The sequence below is a fragment of the Ixodes scapularis genome, unplaced genomic scaffold, assembly GCF_016920785.2.
Source record: "Ixodes scapularis isolate PalLabHiFi unplaced genomic scaffold, ASM1692078v2 PGA_scaffold1__304_contigs__length_218370807, whole genome shotgun sequence".
Taxonomy (NCBI): domain Eukaryota; kingdom Metazoa; phylum Arthropoda; class Arachnida; order Ixodida; family Ixodidae; genus Ixodes; species Ixodes scapularis.
Genome location: NW_024609846.1, coordinates 99,217,612 through 99,241,672, shown reverse-complemented (window position 1 = coordinate 99,241,672; position 24,061 = coordinate 99,217,612). Strand labels below are relative to the sequence as shown.

General features: G+C 44.5%; 1 protein-coding gene across 2 annotated transcripts in view; it reads left to right on the top strand.

Moving 5' to 3' along the window:
• Positions 1-2,070: 2,070 nt before the first annotated feature.
• The window catches only part of LOC8031116 (ubiquitin carboxyl-terminal hydrolase 32), a 64,203-nt gene continuing 42,212 nt past the window's right edge, over positions 2,071-24,061 (top strand). For both annotated transcript variants that reach the window (XM_029974694.4, XM_040499418.2), the window contains exons 1-11: positions 2,071-2,244; positions 8,655-8,782; positions 9,308-9,413; positions 11,605-11,726; positions 16,790-16,949; positions 17,979-18,110; positions 18,591-18,698; positions 18,816-18,931; positions 19,046-19,129; positions 21,007-21,090; positions 21,535-21,596. In XM_029974694.4, the coding sequence (XP_029830554.2) occupies positions 2,187-2,244; positions 8,655-8,782; positions 9,308-9,413; positions 11,605-11,726; positions 16,790-16,949; positions 17,979-18,110; positions 18,591-18,698; positions 18,816-18,931; positions 19,046-19,129; positions 21,007-21,090; positions 21,535-21,596 (1,160 nt within the window). In that variant the 5' untranslated portion in view covers positions 2,071-2,186. The remainder of the gene's footprint in view (positions 2,245-8,654; positions 8,783-9,307; positions 9,414-11,604; positions 11,727-16,789; positions 16,950-17,978; positions 18,111-18,590; positions 18,699-18,815; positions 18,932-19,045; positions 19,130-21,006; positions 21,091-21,534; positions 21,597-24,061) is intronic.

The following is a 24,061-nucleotide window of genomic DNA, read 5'->3' as shown; positions in this document are numbered from 1 at the left end:
CCCCAACCCGGACAACTACGGATTATACGCAGCACGCATAAAAAAAAATTAAGTGGAAATTTTCAAGAGGGCCCAGAAAACGTTGAATGCAAAACTGCAAAAACGTAGGTAGAGAACCGCGCAGAGCGGGTCTTCACAGTCCAAGAGAGTGGCAGAAAATTTCTAGCTGATGGAGAGCGCGAGAGTCGCACCAGCCGCATCATCATCAGCAACATGGCGGCGGCCTAGGAGCGTTTTTTGGAAAGGTGTATATAGACCGTTTTACTGAAAGAGAGCGAGAGAGAAAAGGGGAAAGGGCTACCGGCACTTTCCCCCTTTCTGATTGTGTAGAAAGAGTGAAAGTCCCGGATGAGAGGCTTCGCCGGTGTTGGGTGTCTGCTGTGCCCGAACTTCGGTCGCGCTTTCTTTTCTGTTTTAAACTCGCAAACTTAGTTAGAGCCAGAGGCTTCGATGGCAACAGTCCCCCGGTCATCGGGACACCATTGCTGAGTCATAGGGTGCACGAATAAAAACAGAAAGCATAGAATACTGTCCGAGGACATATGTAGCTTGCAAGGAACCCGGCAACGCGAGAGCGGCTGCAATGTCTTTGAACTCCATCGCTTTCCACATGAGCCCTGTCTCCGGCGGCAGTGGATTGCGTCCGTAAACCGAAAAGGCGTTTCCTCAACGCCATCCTCTCGACTTCGCTCGGAACATTTCGTGAATGGAGCACGCACCAAACGCTGTACCGCCGATGAACATGGGGTATGCTCGCAATGTGCGTGCTAGTTTTCTCATGATAACTGCTGTTTCAGCTGGTAAAATTTTGTAACTGAATTTATCTTTATAGTGATAATTTGCGGTGGTGACTGACTCGATTTTATCATCTACAACACTTAGTTGAAGGCTCATTTCCTCCCCCGGGTGTGTCTGGAAATTGTTGAAAACGCATTTCTACTGGTTTTCTTTTTTTTTTTTTTGTTTTAATCGCGATCTTTTGCGCGATACCAGGGAGCCGGCAAAAGCGTCCTTGGAGTGCCGCTGGTGGGTTGTTTCCGTTGACTAAGGCGCTTTGAGGCGCTTGATAGTCGCCGCAGGGAACGTCTCGTGTGTTGCGATCTGTGTTTTCCAGCCCAGTATGCACGTTTCTTTGTTTGAGTCATGGCATCCGCCAGTGTGGCGACGGGGGGAACAGCGGCAGCGAACGTGCAAGCTATAGAAATTGGAGGTGAGTACCCACAATATTGCATCAAATAGTAAGATAATTCGTGGCTGCTTCGAGGCTTTCTGCGGTTCGATAAAAGTACATCTGGAGCGTCTTCGTCGTTCATTCACAAGGAAATATAAGAACAGGGACACGAAGATAAAAACAGCAGAGCAAGACGATATGTAGCAGCTCCGGGCGTTTACAAAGTTAATTGAGGTTCCCGTTTCGTGTATAACTTGTTGATTACAACTAAAAGCGGCTACGTTGAAGTAGGCCCATTGCAAGCAAAAATGTATAAATGGTTCATCATTTCCAGTCATGCGGAACGCAATGGAGCTTAAAAACATTCCAGCCGTACTTGCTTTGCCGGATTCCATGCAAGCTACATAGGTCCTCGGACAGTACTCAACGCTTTCTGTCGTTATTCGTGCACCCTATCACCCAGCAATGGTGTCCCGATGACCGGGGGACTGTCGCCATCAAAGACCATGACTCTAATTAAGTTTGGGAGTTTGAAACGTAGAAGAAAGCGCGAACGAAGTTGGGGCACTGCAGACGCCCAGCACCGGCCAAGCCTCTCATCCGGGACTTCCACTCTATCTACACAATCAGAAAGGGGGAAAGCGCCGGTAGCCCTTTCCCCTTTTCTCTCTCGCTCTCAAAATGGCGCTACCCACGCGTGTCCCAAATAAAGTGTTTAAAAAAATTTTTTTTTTATTTTCAGGGACTTTTTAACATGCAAACAATATATATTTTTAACCTTTAGAAACGAAACCGAAACAAGATACCAACCATTGAGTAGATGGACAGTAACTTGCGGCATCTATGGGCATTCTTCGAAACTCAAGTTCACCTGACTAAACACTCGTGTGTTTAGTCATGTGACCAACCAGCATGGCTAGCTTTTTGGGCTGGAAGTGTAGTGTCTGTGCATTCTTCTCGTAGAAATGACTGTCCGAAGCGTGGTTATGCGGTTACCGTGAAGCACAGGGGTGCCATGGGGGCCAGAGATTCCAAGCCCTGCTCAATCACGAATGAGGATGCCTCCAAAAGAGGTAAGGGCCCGTCAATTTACAAATTGGCTTTCCGACAGTGGGATGGCCGCTAAGCCTAATGCTTTCCGCTCACGAAATGTCCTCGTCACTTGTGGATACTGCTGAAATAAAAGCGAATTTATTTTTTCTTTATTATGAGTAGAGTACTTCGTCAACGTGTGTATATACCCGATCGACTCGAAAGCTACCGGGCGTGGGTAAACAGAGGAAGGTTACACGGTCGTGTGTTGCAAGTGTTTACCCCCAGCTCCGGTAAAAATCTCCATTCAGTTTCTTGCTCGAGCGTTTTAATCTAATCGGAGTTGTTCGGGGCTTATGCGTCGGGAGGTCACGCTTTTTCTGCTTAATAAATTGAAGGCTATCTCCGTTCCTCGGCTACACTTCTGGACGCTGGGGGGAGTATGTCAAGAGCCGGAAAATATTCATAAAAACAAGTGGTGGTGGCGATCGTTCGCGTGAGCTCCTTGCGATATGTTGACGATGCTGGAAAACTGCGCAACAGTCGCTGATTCATGCATTTGTGTGGGAGATTTTATCTTGAACGGGTCTAATTAAAATCGAACTAATTTTTTTTACTTTATTTAAATGTGTTCGCAATCGCAGCCTTTCGAACGTCGCGATAAACACATAACGTAGTTCATTGATTCATCAAGCGATGCGTTAAAAAAAAAAAAAAAAAAAAAAAAAAACGCTTCGTGCGTTGTGCCGATATTTCTGTGGCTTTTTTTACAGGTCATTATTATCGCCTGTTTCTCCATTCCTGAGGAGTATCTCTGAAAAGATAGAACCCTCAGTGGCGTTATCTGAATTGTACGACCGTTTTGTTTATCGGATTGTAAATAAAGACGCAACTTCTCGTCGAGAGATAGGATGAGCGAACTTCGCTTTGTAAAACTGAATAGTGACGGTGCTATGGTTTTCTATTACTGACACCGTTATGTCATCCCACAAGGAAAGAGATACAGAGAAAGAAACACTTGTTCTGTCATTCAGAAATCTTTCGACTGGTGCGTTGAACTTGGTACAGTGGATAGTTTATTGTTCAATTGGAAACCTTAGCACAGATGTATCTTGTGATGGGATAATTCAAGTAAAATATGACAATTATAGAACTTTCTACGTTTGTAGCAGTTGCAGGAACTTGAGCTTCAGGCTTTGGCTTAGAGCATTGAAAAGCCTCGGGCTTTGAAGCCTATTAAATATAGAGCATGATAGTTTACACAGCCTGGATATGTGACATATATCCAGGCAGCCCACAGTTAAATGACTCAGAACCATGATTAGGAAAGTTCAATCTAGAAGTCGGAAACAGTCAGTACTAATGCATTTTATGCTTTTATTAGCAACAACTCTGACTTTCCCACACCTGTCTAAAGTTGCTATTAGTTACAGTTTCAGGAGTGCCGTGATTAACCTTTATAGTCGTAATTGGCCACAATAATTGTTCTGAAGATTTCGTGCTACTTGTTTATCGCTGTGTATTTTATTTTTTTTATAACCTACTAATCTCTGAATGCTCCTGGCCCTGTGGATAATAAAATAAATAAACAAACAATGAAAGCCAGGCAGAGGCAGGCTCGTTGTAGTTTATTTGTAACAAGGCTCGACTTGCAGCAAGGCCAGGGCCTTGAACGAGCATACGAGCCTGTTCAAAGACCTCATTAAAATTTCTGCCCACGACCCATAGCATTCTTTTTTTACTTGGTTTGTAGCATGCTGACCCTGACTGGCAACCGGTACTGGTGTGGACAATGTCGGGTTGTGGGCTATGAAAGCCAGTGAATAGCGTTTACTAAAATGTTGCATTATAATCATATTATTTTCTTATGCAACATTTGACCTGAACCGTTTCTCATCCTGAGACCCATCTGAGATTTCAGAGGAGTCCCGACTTAATGTGCAATTTCAACTGTGTAATTTCACATGCACAACCTTGTAATGTAGCATACCCTTCCCTGTGTGAAGGAACTGTCCGGTATTAGCGTGACTGTGGTATTGAGCTATAGTAATTTTGTAGTTTCATGTCTTACATAAAAGGGACCTCGCAACCTTCTGGTAAATAATCACTGTAGATGGCAGGCATTTTTTACCTCGTGTAAACGGCACACTCAAGCAGTGTTAAAATGTGTACCTCGGGCGCTTTTGTAAATGCTTAAAACAAAAGCATATTTGACAGAAGTCAGTCAGGTCGGGTTGAAATTAGGATAAAAGCAAGTGAGTAGAAAAATAAAAGAAAGGGACCATTGAGGAAGCCCCTCCTCAACGGTCACAGTCCCCTCTGAAGAAGTTGGTTTCAAAACGTTGGGCCCCCTTGCATTTACATAGATACACATGCACGTCAATATGTACATATCGATGCATTTAAAACACCGATGCAACTGTACAATTGTCTAGAGATCGGTGGGTGATTACCTTCTTTAAACGCTGAACGATCTGTTGCCTCTGGGTATTGAAACGTTCTGGGCCCTCTCACATTTAGGGATTGGATGGTAGTTTCTTTCATCATACTTTTGCATATGCATAGTACGACCATTGTTGAGAAGCTGCGTGAAACCTAACTTTTCCCAGATTATCTCGAGTCGCTCCTAATTCGGTTTTAATGGAGATGTTATTGCCTTTCATGACACACTAGCGTGAAGATGTTGAGGATGGTGAAACTGAGACTTGCTGCTAGAGCCTGAGAATCTGCGACACAGGGGGCGGGTTGTGTCTTTCCGCAAGCACGGCACGTGGTGCGAGAAGGCGGGGTTGCCACCGACGTGAAAGGGGCGAAAGAAACGAGGAAAATGTAGGAAGGACACCAGGAGGAAATCATCCCACTTTTATGGAACAATAACACTTCCTCCATCTCTCTTCAGCTTCCCTCCCCTTTTTTCACTCGGAGGAGCCACTGCCGGACGACTTGCCGGCATTGGTGTCTGCTTGCTCAGTCTCGTTTGCGCTAGCAAAATAGAATCCTTTTTTTGTGTCTGTCTGTTAACACAGAATGTGTTATATGGCTGACACCTAACCATATCCGGTTAGGTGTCAGCAACGAAAGTCGAAAGGCCGACTGCCATTTGAACGCTTAATGCAGTGCTTATTTCTTCACTGATTGGACACCAGTGCCAGCCAAAACTACCCCTCGAGTGGCTTCGTGTAACTCCCGGCGAGGGTAAAACAATGTGTTCGGACATATAGCAGCGCTCTGCTTTGTGAAACGAGCGTGCTCCGGGATTCCCTAGAGAAAGAGCGCAAGCGAGAGCGTCAGAAAAGAACGCAGACACTCTCTTAGCTGCTAGTGTTTGGTTCTCTTTCGCTGCGAGCTTGCACCAGGGCTCTGCTTGGCGCTGCTATCTTCCAATTGTTCTGTTTTCCGCGCGCTCTGTCTGCTGCGTCTCACACTCCAACAGGCTCTGAGAAATTTGAATTTACACTGCAACCGCTGCCGATGGGTGGCTTCCACAAGTAGGACATTCACGGAGTGCTCACGCGTTTACCTTACACGATACAGGGTCACTTCGTGCCACCCAGTCTTCACATGTGTACACAGTTCTTCACTAACACATCGCATTCTGTGTCACCACTAGAAATTTGCATGGGCACAGGCCAGCCCGCAGGCCACGGGCTGGCCCGGCCAGCGGGCTGGGCTCGGGCTTCACGGCTACATTCACGAAGGGACTGGGCCAGGTACGGGCCTTGCATTCAAGTCTGCAAGGCGGGCCAAAGCAAACCAAGCCGGCCATCGCTTATTTTTTTTATGGCAGTAATGTTTTTTGGCAGTTTGTTTGGGGGGTTGGGAGAGTGACCTCAGTGGGGGAGACCCATATGCTGAAAACGTGTGTGTGCTTGTATGTGTGTTTGTACGGTTTTGTATGTGTGCAGCGAATGCTCTTCCAGAGCATAGCGGCGGCGTTCCTTTTCACCACCGGCGGTGCCGCCATCGTACCATCGCTTGGCCCCATCAACACGTGCACATACCCACCTACACAATGTGCGCCCTCGCTGACGTAAACCATATGTACATACGAGTGCATGCATCCAGAATATGGGAAGGAGTGCTTTTCCTAAACAATTTCTCGCAGACCACCGCAAAAACGGCAGTATAAATAATATTTTTTTTGTTGTATGAATTGTGAGTGGGCAATTTAGAACTTCGTTTGCCTTATAGGTCCCAACTCATCGCAACGTTTTTACTCTTTTTCAACTTTGACACACGGTTTTGTTTACTGCTGCTCTTGTCATTTTTTTCTTTATGCCTTTCCGCACGGGTTTGGTCGCAGAAAAGTATAATAAAACATGCTGCCGAGGCCCGCAGGTTGGTCCAACTAATAATAGCAGCAAAAAAATAAAAAAAGGTGCTTACAGCATTGACAATCGGTTACCGTAATGAACATATGTGTAGCAGTGACAAGCAAGCTGCCATGCGGTGCAATTTGTTGGCCATTCATACAGGGCTAAAATGGAGCAGGCCTCAGCGGGCCCTTGAAAATTAGCGCCATGTCAGGCTGGGCCTCGTTGGCTGTCGGAAATAGATTGAGGGCTGTGGGCGTGTTCGAGCCCAAGAGACAGCGGGCTGGGCTGGGACGGGCCTCTAGATATCGGCCTGTGCAAACCCTTAGCCACCTCTGCCTTTGTTACGCTAGCGCAGCAAAAGGGAGACTTTTTTTTTGTTAAGGTTTTGCTTGAGATGAGAAGAACAATGCCTTTGGTTTACCTTGGAGGTTTTGTGAGTTCTTATGGCTTTGTGCCATTGTAATGTAGGGTTTGATATGCTTTAATGTTATCGTATTGCCTAGAGACGTACCACTGCTACATCAGTGTGGATGGAAATTTATTCGAACAAACTTCACTATCGGTCGGGTTTGCTAAATAGCTGGTTTGTTCTAGGTGAGCTGATTGCAGCATTTGCTTTAAACTGTGGCCAAGAGATTTTGCAGTTGTGCCTTAGATTTTGGACAAAACCCCGAGACTGGGGGGAAAAAGGACAACACAACACAAGGTCTCGGGGTTTTGTCCAAAATGTTAAACCTTCACCAGCTTGTTTGCACCCTAACTTTTTGTGCCTTAGATGTTGCTATAAAAGTCATGGTTAAGGTGGTCGCTTCAAAACTAATAATCCTTACTGAGTGCATGAACATTCAGTGCCCTCAGTGTTAATCACTATGTGATGGATTTAGCAAGGACTTCTCTATAATATATAAAATGCTGCTTTGGAAAGCACGAGTTATTTCAGGACTTCATAGTTTATCGATAAAATTACCAAATCTAGATGGCACTGACGAAAAGATGAATAAACAGGTGAGCTGGTTGAAGTTACACGCACTGAAACCTGAGACTAGGAAAGATGAAGAGAAAAAAAAAAGGGGGGGTAACCGCAACAATATTTTTGAACACAGCCAACAAGACTTTCTTGACTCAATTTATTGAATAAGAGGTGATCTGGTGGTTATATATAAATTTTTATATCTGTTAATTTTAGTTAGCTGTGCTGAATTCACTCTGGTTGTCTCTATTTATGTATTGTCGTTAGTGTGGAGTTCTTTTACCCTAACCTTTATTGAGATTGGGGGTGGTGTCTAAAAAAAAAGTTAATTCGCTCTTGTTAAACTTTAATGTGGCCCTGGTACGAGAGAAGGGACCGGGAATGTAGCATGCAGCTTACCGTACATCTCGGGACGAAAAGCAATTTCGGCAGCAGAAACTTTTACTTATAGTCAGCACTCCATGTGTCAATAAACTGTTACGGTCTAGTGCCCCGCCACTTCTCTGCTTCTTTCTCTCGCATCATTGAAATGTTGTGGTAACACCTCTGGTTAGAGAGACACTAACAGCCCCCCAAATTTTTTTTTTTTTTTTTTTTAATTTTTTGCCAGGCATTTAATAAGTGTGTCAGAGGACTACCCAATCAATATTTTGCTACGTCGCATATATTTTTAATAAAGTAAAAACATGCAACTGCTCGAAACCGAAATCAAAACTGGTCTGGGGAGGAAGAAGAAATATAGAGGAGGAGAGCGTTGCCGGAAGTGACGTGGCTGTGCAACTTTCTTTTTTTTTTTTTTTTTTTCAATCAACGTATTTGTAGTTCTTTTTTTAGTAATAAAAATTGAGTATCATGTTTCTTTTTCTATTTTTGATATTGAGTGTGTGCCTTCGATGACCAGTGACTTTGATTATATTTGGTGGTTGTGTCTAAACCTTAGAAAACGGCATGTGACTATGGAAAAGAGAGTAAGCGTGACTCAAACCGGCCAGTTCTCGTTAGGCAATTTTCAGGCAGGAAGAAAATGAATGTCGAGCTGCAAATTGTGTTCTGGGTAGTTGGGCTCTCATGTATCATGTACAAATAAAAACATTGGCAAGCATAAATACCCTGTCAGTGTCCCTTTAAGGTTTGTTACCATTCCTCCGCGTTTTGTCATACGCAGTGACGGAATCTGAACTGAGGCGGCTGAGGGATGCCTTCAAGCGGGCCTCGAATCTGAGTGGCATCATCACCAGGCAGGCATTCATCAAGGAGGTGCTTGGAGAATTTGTGCCACTCAAGCTAGCTGAGGTACTCTTTCCACAACTCTGGAAACACCCCAATCTGTGCATGTCGTATTGTGACTGTTGTTCCATCATGTTTTGTCACGTTTACACCTGTGGGTGGGGGGGTGTGACGTGCCCACTTGACCAATGTACCTTGTTTTTTTGCATGTGGTTGAATTGTTTAGTGACTCCAGTTGTTTTTTTTTGGCTCGAAGGATTGTGTTAGTTGAGGCACCGACCTTCCATGTTTACTCTGTCTCAATCTTGTTTTAAATTTTATTAGCATTGGTCAGTCAATCTTTTGTTATTTTCTGCAAAAGCTATCATGCAGAAACAAAAACTGAAGTTATTCCATGCTTTGTTGTGGAGATTAAACTCACATCTAAGCATTACTTTAAGTTAGCAAACTGTTTAAAACATTTTTTGAATGAAAACTTGGAGGCTGCAGTTGCTTTCCAAGGTCAGTAAAGATGATACATTGTGATGGGTCTGACATCTTCAGCCGATGGCAGGCCCTTTTGTGACCTTTTGTGGGGAACTTGGTATGCAGCACATCTTCCAGGCATGTGGTGGCACAAGCAAGGGCATCAATTTCAAGGACCTCCTCTGCGGCCTGGTGCTGCTGACGCGAGGCACCCGGGAGGAGCGGATAAGATGTGAGCACACTGCCCTCTTCACTTTTTCTTCACAGCATTGCTGAGTCATTTTGTCTGGGCAGGTGCAAATAGCAGATTTTGAGTTCGAAGTGATTCGAAGCGGATAGTGGTTTTGTACAAGTATTTTCATATTGAAAATTGAGTAGTTTTTTCGAGCCTTTTAGTACTGTACCATGCTTAAACGAAAACCCAGCTGGACTTGCGAGGGTTGTTCCCAAGCTTCCACTTGTCCATTTCTAATTTAAGTTAAATTTAACTATATTTATGAACTGTGGCCTCTAAAAGTTCAATGCCTACATTGGGATGAGAAGTTAATGATTCATTTAACATAAAGTTAAACATACAGAGATGCCTAGCTATACCTAATTGAGTGGATTTATAAATGTTGCTATCTACAGTAGAAATATCCTTTCTTAAATCTCAAATTTGAGAAAATGAAAGAAAGGAATTATGAATGCAGGTTGCCAGGACATCCCTGCATAACATATACTCTTGCATAATAGCCACAGTTCACCTTTTCACCTTTGTGTAGATATCAACAATCACAAAGTTTTTATTTTTTTCTAACTACACTAGGCGTGCATGCTCCATCTTGCTTTGGAAGTGTGCCTTCCTTCCGAGCACGGGACTGGAATATTTGTACTTTTCAGTGTTGACCGCAGTGGTTTAGCCCCGTTTATCCCGCTTCTTACCATGCTCCGGTGCACTGCGGAGAAGCAACACTCGGGGAAGCAAGCTTCACGGGTGTTGCCGCCTCGGTGGCTCCGAGGCGAGAGCGTCGGCCTACGGGTCCCCATGTGGCGGGTTCGAATCTCGGCCGAGGTGCCCGCAATCTGGTGGAGGCTTATTGCGTAGAAGACGCCGTGTAACTGAGCTTTCGGCTGCACGTCAAAAGATTCCCAGGTGGTCGAAATTAATCCTCAGTCCTCCGCTGGGGCGTGCCAGATGCCCGTCGTTGGTTTGGTACATAAAACCCCCAAATTTTACTTTGACTTTGGCTTCACGGGTGTTGCTTCTCTGCAGTGCACCGGTGCTTGGTAAGAAGCACGCTCCACGGGGCTAACCCACTGCAATTAACACTTCGACAAATTTGAATATTCGCACAACACTAACTTTGTTACGTATTAATAGTCACTACAATTTAAGCTCCTCCTTAATAATGGTTCTATAGAATGAAGCTAAAAGGTAGATGCTTAGATCTAGCAAGGTCCTTCCCTCAAAAACGCAGTTCAGTAGTCACTTCATTTTTCGGGCTGTACCAGTGTATGTCAACCCTAAGCCGTTCCTAAGACAGGTCCTGGAAGTGTGAATGTTTCAGTTCGGTGGTTGAGGCACCATAAAGTGATGCTAAAAGATTGATGCTTAGAGGTAGCAAGGTTCTTCCCTCAAAAACATAGTTGAGTAGTCTCTTCATGTTCAAGGCTGTACCAGTGTATGTCAACCCTAAGCCGTTCCTAAGACAGGTTCTGGAAGTGTGAATGTTTCAGTTCAGTGGTTGAGGCACCATAAAGTGATGCTAAAAGATTGATGCTTAGAGGTAGCAAGGTTCTTCCCTCAAAAACATAGTTGAGTAGTCTCTTCATGTTCAAGCCTTTACCAGTGCATGTCAACCCTAAGCCGTTCCTAAGACAGGTTCTGGAAGTGTGAATGTTTCAGTTCGGTGGTTGAGGCACCATAAAGTGATGCTAAAAGATTGATGCTTAGAGGTAGCAAGGTTCTTCCCTCAAAAACATAGTTGAGTAGTCTCTTCATGTTCAAGGCTGTACCAGTGTATGCCAACCCTAAGCCGTTCCTAAGACAGGTCCTGGAAGTGTGAATGTTTCAGTTCGGTGGTTGAGGCACCATAAAGTGATGCTAAAAGATTGATGCTTAGAGGTAGCAAGGTTCTTCCCTCAGAAACATAGTTTAGTAGTCTCTTCATGTTCAAGGCTGTACCAGTGTTTGTCAGCCCTGAGCCACCGAGGCAGATCCTTGAAGTGGAGACATTTCTGTTTGCGGCTAAGGCAACTACTGCCACTTCCACACGAATCCTTCCTGATTTAGAAGGTTAAAAACATTGAGAGCTGTGATGATGTGAGCCTTTTTTTGTGTCATTCTGAATCATTTTGTCTTTGTCAAGCTTATCTGATGGCATTGGTTTGTTCTCCCTTCTTGTTCATCCTGGTTTGCCCTGGCATTGCTGGTGTGGCAGTCATTTTCAACCTGTACGCAAACGAAGGAGGCACACACATCTACAAGAACGACATGATCAAGCTTGTCCTTGCCTGCGACGGCGGTTACATTCCAGAAGCGGTGGCCGACTGCTTCATCGAGGTGAGCCCCCGTTCTTTCCTTTGAGCCCAGCGTCTGTCGTCTAGGATCATTTATCTCGCACGCTTTTTGAAAGAAGGGGCAAGGAAAGAAATGGGGGAGAGTCCTAAGGTGAGCAGTTGCTCCTGTAGTCCTTTTAGAGCGAAGCTGTTTATGGCTAGGGTTCCGTGGATTTTTCGTATGCAGTGACTAAAAGCTTTACGCTCGCACCGCTGCGCGCACATGCCTTCCCCATATAAAAGATTCAAAGTGAATAACCAAAATAAAGCATTGACAAACGCTCATGCAAGATGCCATTTGTTTTGGGCTTTTGCTTTAGAACAGGTACTGCTGCAGATGCTGGCACCGCACGTGCACACCTTACCTGTATAAAAGATTCAAAGTAAATAACCAAAATAAAGCGTTGACGAACGCTCATGCAAAATGCCATTTGTTTTAGGCTTTTGCTTTAGGACAGTTACTGCTGCAGACACCGGCACGTGCGGCGCATGGAACACCATTTCCTGCATTCTCCTTGATGTTAGGGTAATTTAGCAATAGGTCTATTCAGTAGATTAGTTATCAAAAGGCACCATTCTCAAGATCAGTAAACTCTCAGGTAGACAACAAAGGTTTCTCAAAGATTTTCTGCTGTGCAACCCGCGTCGTCCATGTCTATGCTCGCACCGCCCTCTCTTTGTCTTTGTTTCAAGCGCTTGTGTGCCTAGTTTCCTCTCCTTTTGCTGTCCCGGGGTGGCGGTCCCGTCGCGTGTGTCTTTTCGCTGGGTGGCGGTTCCGTCGCGCGTCTAGTTTCCTCCGGTCCCTCGTCTGTGTCGTGTGCTAACAGCTTCGGTGGTGATCCACCTACACAGATTGGAATGGCTGATGATTTTTTTAGGTGTTCTTTCTTTCTGAGAGATTTGAGGTCATAGGACATTCTACTACCCTGCTTTATGTTCAAGCAGGCATTTGGGTAACTGTCTCAGTCTTAAGGGGCATGCTGTGAATTGCTCGCATAAAGAAAGATGTCTTTTTTTTTATCAACTTGCTCTTTTTTCTCAGCTTAATAGAATGGTTTGTTATTGCAGCTTTGACTAATTTGGGTATACATATGCACTATCATGATCAATATTAGAGTGAATACCGCTCCAAGTGGCTTGCGGCACTATCAGTGCCACCTGTCAATTGCTGCGTAAAGTATAAAGGCGTTTTGCAGACGAGACATATCTTTAGGGATCGTTGCACCACTCTGCACTTTCGGATCGTCTGCTAGCAAAGAATGGTCAGTGGAACCATGAAATTGTTGACCAATTACCAAAAGCATTTTCCGCTAGCAGTGTGCTGTAGTAATAACTGCTTAAATAAATATTTGTGTAGGGTAACTTTTTTTATTTGCGAGTTTTAGTAATTTATTCTCATAATTCTGATAAAAATATCCGACGCTCCGCCGACGCCTTTGTACATGCATCATACAGTTATTGGAAGTATCGAAACAGGCTACTAAAACTGCCTATTATTTACTTTGCGTGTCTTTCGCAATAGCAGGAAACTGCAAATCTGCACATGCAAGGAGTTAGCATGGTGCAAGCGTAGGCAGTCTTTCGCTCCCTACTACCAAAAAAGTAACATAACAAAATAAATAAATGACAAACTTTCCCGCAGCGAGTGTGGCCATCGCTTCGAGTTATTATCATGCACGTCAGTTTACGCGCATACGACAAATTGTGGAGGCCACGATCAGTGCATGCAGACAGCCCAGATGTGAAGGGTGGTGCAAAGAGCGTAGGAGTCAACTTGTCTCAATTCCCCTTGCATCTAAGCTTTATGGAGCGTTCGGCAGAGGGCACTGAATGTACCGCAGGCCACAGGGAGCGGTGCTCACAGTTGTATTGATCTTGATAGACTTAGTTACCCAACTACAAATTCTCATATTGATCTTGATAGTACTTCCTTGTCAAGTGTAGTTGAATAATTTCCACCAATCATGACTGGACGTCCAGCCATTGCATTGGTAGGCTCTCGCTTATCCACTATTATCAACCAATATTTTTTACAGCAAAGCTGTTATGTGCTAGGATCTGGAAAAAAATGTCCATGGATGTTAACAAAAAAACTCCCGTTTAAACGGCGCTCCCTTGTTCTGTCTGGTCGTGGCAAGTACAAATAAAAAGAGGGGGCAACCTGCAACCTGCGTGCGTCAGCCTTCCTTGGCATTATTAGATAGTAAGGTCTTGATCCCTTGTTATCATCTACGGTCACCGACTTATCTCAGCCAAGAACTTTTTCTTTCGCTTCCGGGATGCTGATATAGAGACTTGGGCTCAGTCGGAAAAAAGACAAATAGTGAAGTCGTGTAGGTGTCTTCATTGCAATCATATGTAAATCGTATAGATGTCGTATACTTGTTGTAAAGATAACAGCTTCCTTGGTCCTCCATCGTCTTGTGAAGTAAATGGGATCTACAATTTTTTTTATTTTTTATTTTGTGTTATGTTAAAATGCTTCACTCTGTGCCAGCCAGTTCAGTCCTCTGCAGCAGTGAAGCAAAGGTCGATATGGGCTCTCTCACACCCCTACAAATTTGTTTCCTTGTGTGCCGTGCAAGGCACCAAGTATCAGGATCTGTGGTACAAGCCTAGCAAATGTTGGGGCCAATTGAATGGATGACAATTTTGCCTGTTATAATGAGATCAGCACAAAGGCTTTACCTTCGGTGATCGAGTGGAGATCATATTGCTGCATGAAAATAGCTGATTCAGCAGCGTGCTCAACTCCCACGCTTCTGGCTGGGGTTTAATCCCCACCAGCGTTCGTCCTTTTTAATCTTTTTTCTGTTTGCATGACTTGAATGTTCCAGATGACTTAAGAATTTTGTTGTCTGTTCGAGCTCGAAAACTTTTTATTTATTTATTTACGTGGTACCTACATCGCCACGAGGGTATTATTGTAGGGGGTACATAATACAGAAAATAAAACTATTTTTCCCTTATAACAAGCATAAGCTAGATATATCTACGTGCTTACAAAAGGAGGTTCGTATGGCTACTCGAGTCAGTCATCCCTCTGTCGCCGTCAAAGCACAATCTTTGTTACTTTGTTTTTCGGCGCAAGTTTGCCACATTAAACATTCATTTTAAGTTTTATTAATCAAGTTTGTTTTTATTCACGACAATATTTATGAACCTAAAGTGCATCTAAGCTCCATCATTCACAAGGCTTGGTTCTTTTCAGTTTACAAGCCCTGCTAAAATTGTTGCATCTGGGAATTTCTTAGACTACATTGTTCTCAATATGGCTAAATGGGTGTATTTATTGTCTCACTATACACATTTCCACCTCAAGAAAAAAGGAAGTTTTGCGCATTATTAATACGCCGCGCAAAGTAGTTTTTGCAGGATTTGGTTGTCGGAGGAAGAAGCGATGCTCTTGGCGTTTGAAGCGTGTACGTCTTGATAAGGTAACATAGATCTAATCTAAAATGCACCTACATATATCTTAATTATCCACATAAAGGTGGAAATTAGTAATGCTACGTGAGGAGTTGGACTTTTTTTTACTACAGTACTTGAGGTGAAAACGAGTATAGTTTATGAGCAGCCAAGGTTTTATGGATCATAATTCTCTTGCAGCATATTCAGTCAAAGAGGAGCAAACAGACTTAGCCCGAAATTGCCACGGTTTCTTGTAGCAGGTGTCTTAAAAACCCGTGTTATGTAAGCACCTAGTAACCAAGAGAAGTAGCGAAATCAAAGGGAAGAAAGAGATATCCTACAAGTTTAACATTTTGCAACTGATCAAGTCGTTGTGGAACTCTGAACTTTTTAAGTGCATCATTGTGAGGAACCATATCACTTGAGAACCATGTCTATAATGAATTATTTGTGGTGTAAAGTATAAAGTCGTATGTATTAAATGTGACAAAATGTCTTTGAAGTTCAAGTGTTGATGACAACATAAAAATATGGGGAAATCAGCTGACTTTTGTAACTTTTATTTACTTGAGTTGCACTGTCAAAAGTGTACTTTAGGGCATTTTAGCAGCAATATATAGTGCTTTTGCATATATATTGTGCCATTTTAGAACAAAAGATTGTGGTGGCTTAGCTCGGCTATACCAGGGTATACCCTGGTATAGCCGAGCTGATGCGCACAAAATAAGAAGCGCTATCAAGCGGCTCCGGTGCAGCGTCAGACTTGACTACTGTGCAACGAAGGCGGACAGCTGGGCACGCGGCGGCGCCAGTGCGTCTGCAGCGGCTATGACGTCACTTCTGTGGAATGTGCAGACCGGCGAGGCGCGCGCGGCGGTGGCTTTGGCACGGCAGCGGCATCTCCGGCGCGCCAGCTGTGCGCCGTGTGATGTCACTGCTCCTCGCGCTTGCGTAGCACGGAGCACGGTTCACTATGCGAGCCACGCTAAACTGCTCAACCTCGGCCAGTGTAGCTCACGCTACAAAATATCAATTCAGAGGACCTCTTCCATCTTCTTGCAACTTTGGTAAAGAGCTGACTATGTAAAACATGCAAAGCTGAACTTGCCAAGGTGACTTTTATTTTAAAGTCTCAACTATAACATATACACTGCCGATTTAGGGCTCCTGCGAGCTCGCTTTGAGGTCTCATTAGAAAATAAGGAATGAAACTAAAATTATCAAATGAGCTGCTGCAGACTAAATAAATTTCTGGAAAGTCATCTGAAGGCTGCATCGAAAGAATGTCATCAGCAGTCTTTTTTTAGGATGGACTTGGTAACATTTGATCTTACTAGATCAACTCAGTTGCTAAACTCCTGCAGAAAATCGACCTCCCCCTCCACCCGCCCAAAGCAGCCACCTGTCGTTTGAAGCGTCATCTAGACACTGTTCTTCAAAACCCGTTTGTACTATGAAATAAGCCGCCGTTATCGCAACAGCCGTCTTCCAAACCATGGCGCTTCGAACGACTGGAAACAAACCTTTGGGAGGGAGGGGGATATGCACGGGGAAGCAGTGTCTATGGACAGTTTTGCTACTGAGTTGATCTAGTAATGCTGGTAACATCTGAGGACATCACTTATTGTGCACATGCAACTTTGCCTGCTGCCCCAGAGCGAAAAGGTGACATTTGAGGAGTTCCACGAGTGGCTACTGCAACATCCCGAGGCCACGTCTCTCACCCGGTGGCTGCTTAGTGAACCCTCTTCGGTGACCTTGTCCAACGATCTCGAGACACCCACCTTCTACCAGACACTTGCCGGGGTCACACACCGTGAGTGCCACCTGAGCTTATTAGCGCAGTATGCGTCTTGGGGCTGGTTTCCAAGCTTAGAGCGTCATGAAATGTTTCTCTGTTCGACAGCTTGGTCCAACTTAGGGAACAGAGCTGCTTAGTTCTTTCCCTTTTTGTCTTGTGCAGTTCCCTTTTGAGACAGAAGCATTCTCAACCAATCACAGTTGGATACATGCCTTGCACATGGGGTGTAATACTAAAGTGGCAAAGCATTTAAGTATTTTGGCTATGTAGAATTCGCTGTCCCTTGATGTTTTCTTGTCTGTGGGTTGCTTCCAGTAATCTTAGTCCTGGGTAATGAGATTTTATCGACTTGTCATTCACAGAGAATTTGTTTCTTGCAAAACTGAGGTCAATCCTCTCGCTAAATGCAATGATTATTTTTAAACACTTTTAAGATATGATAATGGCTAGGGCTAGTGTCTGAAGCCCCTTCAAAGTCCACCTGCAGGCAGTGCAGGAAGCTTGACTTAGTAATAAATTTACAAATTGTAATGCAGAATGTGTTAAATGGCTGGCTCCTAGCCATTTCTTGCGAGGCACCCAGGTAACAGAAGAGTGTCGTACGAGTACTGCGTCAACATTCAGCTGGAACTCTTGTTCTCACTTATTGAACTTTAGTCCCAGCAAAATGCTAATGCGGCACACTCCTGTCCAATCTGTGACCGGCACTGACCGCCGGCAGACGACAAAAATCTAGCACTAGAACCTCGTTACCTAGGTGGTGCTGGGTGAGTGTGATCGCCTACTTAGTGGAAAAGTGCGTAGGAGGCAAGGGGAAAGAGAACAAGCATGTGCTTTGGAGGAAACATAGGGACGCGAAACAGTAGGGTCAAAGCCGGGGTCTGCAATTGCAAGAGATGCCAACTTCGCATTGAATTCCACTCCTGCTGGAGTGCTAGCTTTGCTTTTATTATGAGTTTCCCACCTAAACCAGCTGGGTGAGCGTACGTTGGGAGGACAAATGGGAGTCACCGCTTGCGCTTAGCAGCTTCCTTCTCCACGCAGTGGAAGAGACGGACATCATAGAGCTGGAGAAGCGGTACTGGCAGCTCAAGACTCAGTCGAGGACGGGCAAGTTTGACCTGGAGACACTGGGGCCACTCATTTCGCCACCCGTGCCTGCCGCCCTCTGCCAGGGTGAGCCACTCTTTTCGGCCACCGCATTGTGTCGATACAGCGCAACACCTTGACTCCTATCCTCACCCCAGTAACATATTGCCCCTCTTCCCTTTTTTTGTGTGGAGTAGATTTTTATGAAAAAATGCCAAATAAATTTTCCACCTTCCAAAAGTTGCGACGACATATTTCCATAATCCCGAAGCTCGTGTGGTCAGAAAGGAAGCTTATTAGCAAGTTTAAGAATAGGTCGGTTTTGTTCAAAACTGCTCGATTCTTTCCCGAGCTCTTCGATCCGGTTTTTTCTTTTTTTTTTGTTTTAATAATTGCTCGTGGAACTGACGGCGAATGCATCTGTGACGGGAGTGAAACGAAAAAGAGTCAGAAGCACAGCTTCTTGGCATTCCTTTTGTTTGAAATACTGGACAGTCTACTGCATGCCCAAAATTTACCAGATACTGTGGCAGGGACATTGGTAATACGGCTCATATTGCCTTCCAGGGATCTTCAATGCCTTCGACGAGAACAGGGACAGCCACATCGACTTCAAGGAGATGGCGTGCGGCGTGTCGGCCTGCTGTAGGGGACCCCTCACTGAGAGGCAGAAGTGTAGGTATCCTTCAACCATCGACTTGCATGTCCACGTTATCTGTTTCGTGAACTCTCTAAAACACGTAGCGGCGGGCCAGTTTGTTGATACGTTGCGCGGGTTCCCTTCCCGGCCAGTCTGTTTCAAGGTGTTCGACCAAGACATGGACGGCATGCTGTCCTACGAAGAAGTCAGAAACATGCTCTCGCTTCTGACGGTGCTCCAGCAGGAAGAGAGGGTCACAAACGATGAGGTAATCGTGCGAAATGTTTTTTTTTTTTCGTCGCAGTGCGTTTCTTGTTTATTTTGTTTTGTGTCTGGACTTTTGATGAATATTTGATGCATGTGAACTTTGTAATGCTTGCAGCTCTTTCAAGTTCAGCTACCTACAGTGAGACTGGATGTGAGCAGGCTAGTGGAAGACATTTTTGACAAGCACGACTCCAATAAGGTACGTTTTACAGTCGAGCTCGGTTATATCACACTCGGGTATTTCAAGTTATTGTTTATATCAAACAGTCCAAACATCCCCTTGAATATCAGATGTAATACTGGAGGAGCGTTGTTTTTTTTTTTTTTATCGAACTCCCATGGTGGGGACACTCGATATAGCTAACAAAGCACGGCCGCCCGTTGCTTTTCACGCGATCCGATTGTGCAGGTGGTGAGCACATCGCTTGCCTTGCATGGCCGGCAGACCGTCAAGCCAGCATACATGCTGAAAAATATGCAACTAAAAAACAGTTGTAAAAAAAAATTAGCTGCAAAAAAAAAAAAAAAGAAGGTTGAGGATGGCAAAAGCAAGGGGAAGGGCACCCGCACGCATATAGGAAGAGCGGGGAATGGTAGCCTGCGCCCTTTCACCGAACACTGCTGATGCTGAGTGACTCCCTACCTCAAAATAAAATAAGGAAAAAAAAAACAGAAAAGTCTTCGACAATTTGAGTGTGTCGACAATAACGGTTGTGCAATCACACTTTTAACAACTTATCTTTGTTTACCTCTTCCTTTTGCCGTTATTGCTTTGTTGTATTTTTTTTTTTTTTGCCTTTTTTTGTTGCTTGAATGTAGTGAGCTTTCTTTTTTGTTGCTTGCTTCACTTTTTTCTATGGATCAAGAGATCTTTTTTATGCATCTTGCTTTTCCGGTTTTCTTTAATTTTTTTTTATTATTTTCGTGCTTTGTCGTTAATGCCGTGTGGAGGTCCCAGCCAGGTGCGCGTGTAAGCGCGGCAGTGTTTGCGGTCTCTGCCAACTATGTTTACTGCATTTAGCGGCTCTTGGATGCTCTATTTGGTAAGCTCCCGTTTGTCGCCAGCTTCGGTATTAGCAGAGATGCCAGGAAATTTCAACTTGAGCTTAATTTAACATATTTTTGTATATCGAATTATTGATATACAGCTGAACCTCGATTTAAGGAAATCACCGGGACCCGCTAATTATTTTGTTAAATCGGGAACTTCGTAAAATCAAGAAAGACATTTTTCGCGCATAGGCTGCGCGGGAAATCAGACTTTTTTTGTTCAATCGGGAAATTCGTAAAATCCGGTTTCGTTAAATCGAGGTTCAACTGTATCAAACTATTTTACAATCCCCTTTGGATTCAATATATCCGGGTTCGACTGTAGTTGGCTCTACTTACGGTATGTGATGTAGCTATGTTGCTTGCATCCATTTACATGTGACTATGGACGGTGACAGGTCAAAAACCCAGGGCGAGGGAAAGGAAGGCTGGGGAGGAGGACGCAAATGAAATGCTGGAGAGGAGGAAACATCCATCTATCTCTGGCATTATGCATGTTTCCTCCTTCCCAGTTTTCCTTTTTCTCGCCTCGGGTTCTTGACCTGTCACAGCCTGCATATTTATTTACAAAATTGTTTTTGCGAGCAGAAGTAAATTCGGCTTAATTTTTATAATATTTACGGCCCTAAAGGAGGGCTTGAAACTTGGTGTATTTGGGGCCACAACAGGAATGTGAAAACACACAATTTATTGAGAGAGAATAAAAGCCGGTGATAACGAAAACACACATAGACATCGATATATTTGTGACATCTTTGTGTTTGCCTGATTTTTGTATCTAGTACTTTTTATGCTCTAAATTCACATTATTCTATGCACTTAATAATTGTCCGTTTGTAGTATGTTTGTTTGCTGCTTGTTACCAAACTGTGATGCACCTTCTAATTTCCCGCTAATGGGTGCTTTTATTTGTGGCTCAATATTTAGGAGCGCATTTAGCGGAAACCAACGGGCGACCGTAGCTCGTGCTTGTTGCTTTTGAGGAGGGTTTCATTGTTGTCATTGTTTTTTTGCCTCGCTTGCCAGGACGGGACCATTACACTAGACGAGTACCTTGTTTGGACGGTTGGGAACAGCCTCACCTTGAGTCTACTCAACCTCATGTTTCAGGTGGGTGACATTTGTCCTCGGTAACCCTACACAAATCGAACAGTTTGAGCTTGTTTGCTTGACCACGTGACCCTCAGTGAATTGCCCCTCCCCAATTGGGGCTTCTAGAGCTTTTGAACAGACAAATTTGGCCAATCAAAGCAGTTGTAACCAACGGACACATTTTTGGGCAGAACCCTTTATTTGAGAGGTGCTACATTGGTGGCCTCAATCCGACAACCCTATCTACTGGAGTGGCAATGATTACATACGGCAATACACAGACTGGCATGGCCACAACAGTTCCGTGGCATCGGTCGTGATATCAATTGGTAATTTGAGAATGTGTTGTCGTGTTACAAGCGCTCGACATAATGTATTGCCGTCGCGTGCGTGATACCGACGTAACAAAAATGTGGAGCTGTGCATCAGTGACTGACTTGGAAGCATCTTTTCTTCGGACAGGTGTGCCATGTTGTGTTCGGGCTGAGGCCCTCATCCAGGGAAGAAGAGGGTGAGATAATAAGGTAAGCAAGGCCCTTTGTGGGTATTTACTGTATAAACTGGAATATAGATCGAATCGGAATATAGGTCGACCCCCTAATTCACAAGTTGCAAAAAGCAAAAAAAAGTTTTTATGGCAAGAAAATGCAACAAGGACAAAAAAACACTGCACTTTTATTTAATCGCTTCGCACAGAATAAAACAGGAATTGCACCAGCGTTACTAAGATTCTTCAGAACCTTCGTCTGACGACGAGTTCACTAACGCAATCCAAAGGGACGATGACGTCCCTCTGGATTGCACCCTCGAGAGCCCGGAGGCACGAGCGACCTCGACGGCTTTCGTACAAATTCACTCTAACGTCACAGGTTGCAATCTGGCGTGCAGATTCCGAATGAAATTTGCCACCCTTGTTTCGATTTTGGGGCACACTGCTGTCCTTCCACGAAATGAAGTTTCCTTTGCCTTGCTGCACGCTGCCAGTTCTTATCTCTGGCCTCACCAGTAGCGTATGCTCTTCTCCGATACATCAAACTCTCGCTGTGCTGCAAGATTCCCGTGGATCTCTGCATAGGCGATTGCCTTCCTGAAGTCTACCGTGATCTATCTTCTACTTCCGCTCATTATCACTCCGGGAGCGGCAACGGTAGATGTAACAAAACAAGGAGCACAAGTGAAAGTGAGTCGTTACAAGTGGACGAGTGGATGAGTGCTAGGCGATTGCAAAGAAAAACAGGATGGCGGCTTCAGCCACCCAGTGTTGCGAGATTATTTTTGTTTTTCTGCCAATGTCCGTTATATGAGACGAGGGTCAACTTTTTCAGGTCCATTTTTAAAAATAAATTCGACCTATATTCCGATTTATACAGTAGATCTTCATAGACTCGGACACCCTTAAATCTCATGTCGATCAGATTTTGCTAATTCTTCTATAGTTAAACCTCTCCACCTTTGGTACTACAAATTGCTACCACAAGTTATGACTGAGTCTTTTCGTGATGAGTTGTTTGGAATGAGGAAGACCAGAGAATTCCGCCTAGAAATTGATTAGGTACAGGTAAATACATATAGGATCCATTTTTCATTGTAAAGCTGCAACAGCCAAACGTTTTGCCAACGGAAAATGGTTTATGCCTGTTGTGCAAGAGCTCTAAAAAAATGCAGTCGTCTTTGTCCATCTATCTACTTTGCCAACAATGGCGTACTGGGATTTTATCACACAGTTGGCAGAGGGAATCGTGTGATTGTCAGCAATGGTTATGTGGAGGTAAAGTAAGCTGGGTTGGTAGTTGTGAAAGTTACCAAGGGACATGGGACTTCTTTCTTTTTTAGGATAAGCGGAGAACTCCAGTTGTCTTTGTGCGAGTATGCCATGCATGTGCTAGTCCAGAGGTTATCAAACTTTTTTACCTCAAGGACCCCTTATCTGCCTCAAGTGGCAGCAAAGGAACCCTTTCCACTTTCGGCATTCATGCAAAAAGCAGTGCTAAAGCCTGCAGACTTTGTCAACAATAATGCACATGCTAGGAAGTGATTGGCTTATGGTTATGCATCAGTGGGTGGCTCAGGTTTGATAAATTGGTTCTAAAACTGGCAAGAAAGGTCGCCCCTTTACCGTGCTAACGTGGCAAAGGCAGTGGTAACACGGAATGTGACGTGTCAGTGTGGAAAAACTGTATACATATGTGGAGACTGGACGGCACGAAGTGGCCCTGTGTTGTGCAAGGTAAGCGTGTGAACGAGCATGCTCCGAGAACCCGGAGCATGCTTGTTTTCAGGAGCAGAGTGCCGCTGTATGTCTGAGCACCTGATATTTTTTTCCCGCCGGGAGCAACACAGTTGCTTAAGAAAGAAGTTTGGATGGCACCGGTGTCCAATCAGTGAGGAGACGAGCGCTGCGTCAGCGCTCGGCTGGCAGTCTGCCTGTTGACTTCCATTGCTGCCACCTAAGCAGATATGGTTAGGTGCCAGCCATATAACACATTCTTCGTTAGAAAATGCTTTGCTTTGGGGTGAGGACGGTCAAAGAAATCTGGGAGTTTGGGGAACCCATGAGAATACTTTGGGGAACGTTCCCAAGAATCTAATTTGAGAACCCATCGGCTAGTCACAGCTATCTGTCCTGCTGCTTTTAACGTGAAACATTCTTTAGCTGGGTGTTTGGCATTTCATGAAGCCCAGATAAAAGTGAAGCCCGGATAAAAGCTTGGCCGCGAGGCTCGACGCTGATTGGCTGACGGGTGAGAGAGGAAGAGTGAGGTGCTCGACGCTGATTGGCTAACGGGGAGGTCTTGTGATCGAAGGGGTAGGCGAGGAGGGGTGAGGTAGGCAAGGAGGAGCTTGACCGCCTGTGCACACTGAGAGAGAGGAGTTTGAGAGTATGGAAGGTTCTGGAAGATGGACAGGTTTATTGGTCCGATAAGTGGTAATATCGCTTCATTCTAAGAGCAACTATCAAGTGTACACATGGTATGTGTTGAACTATCTG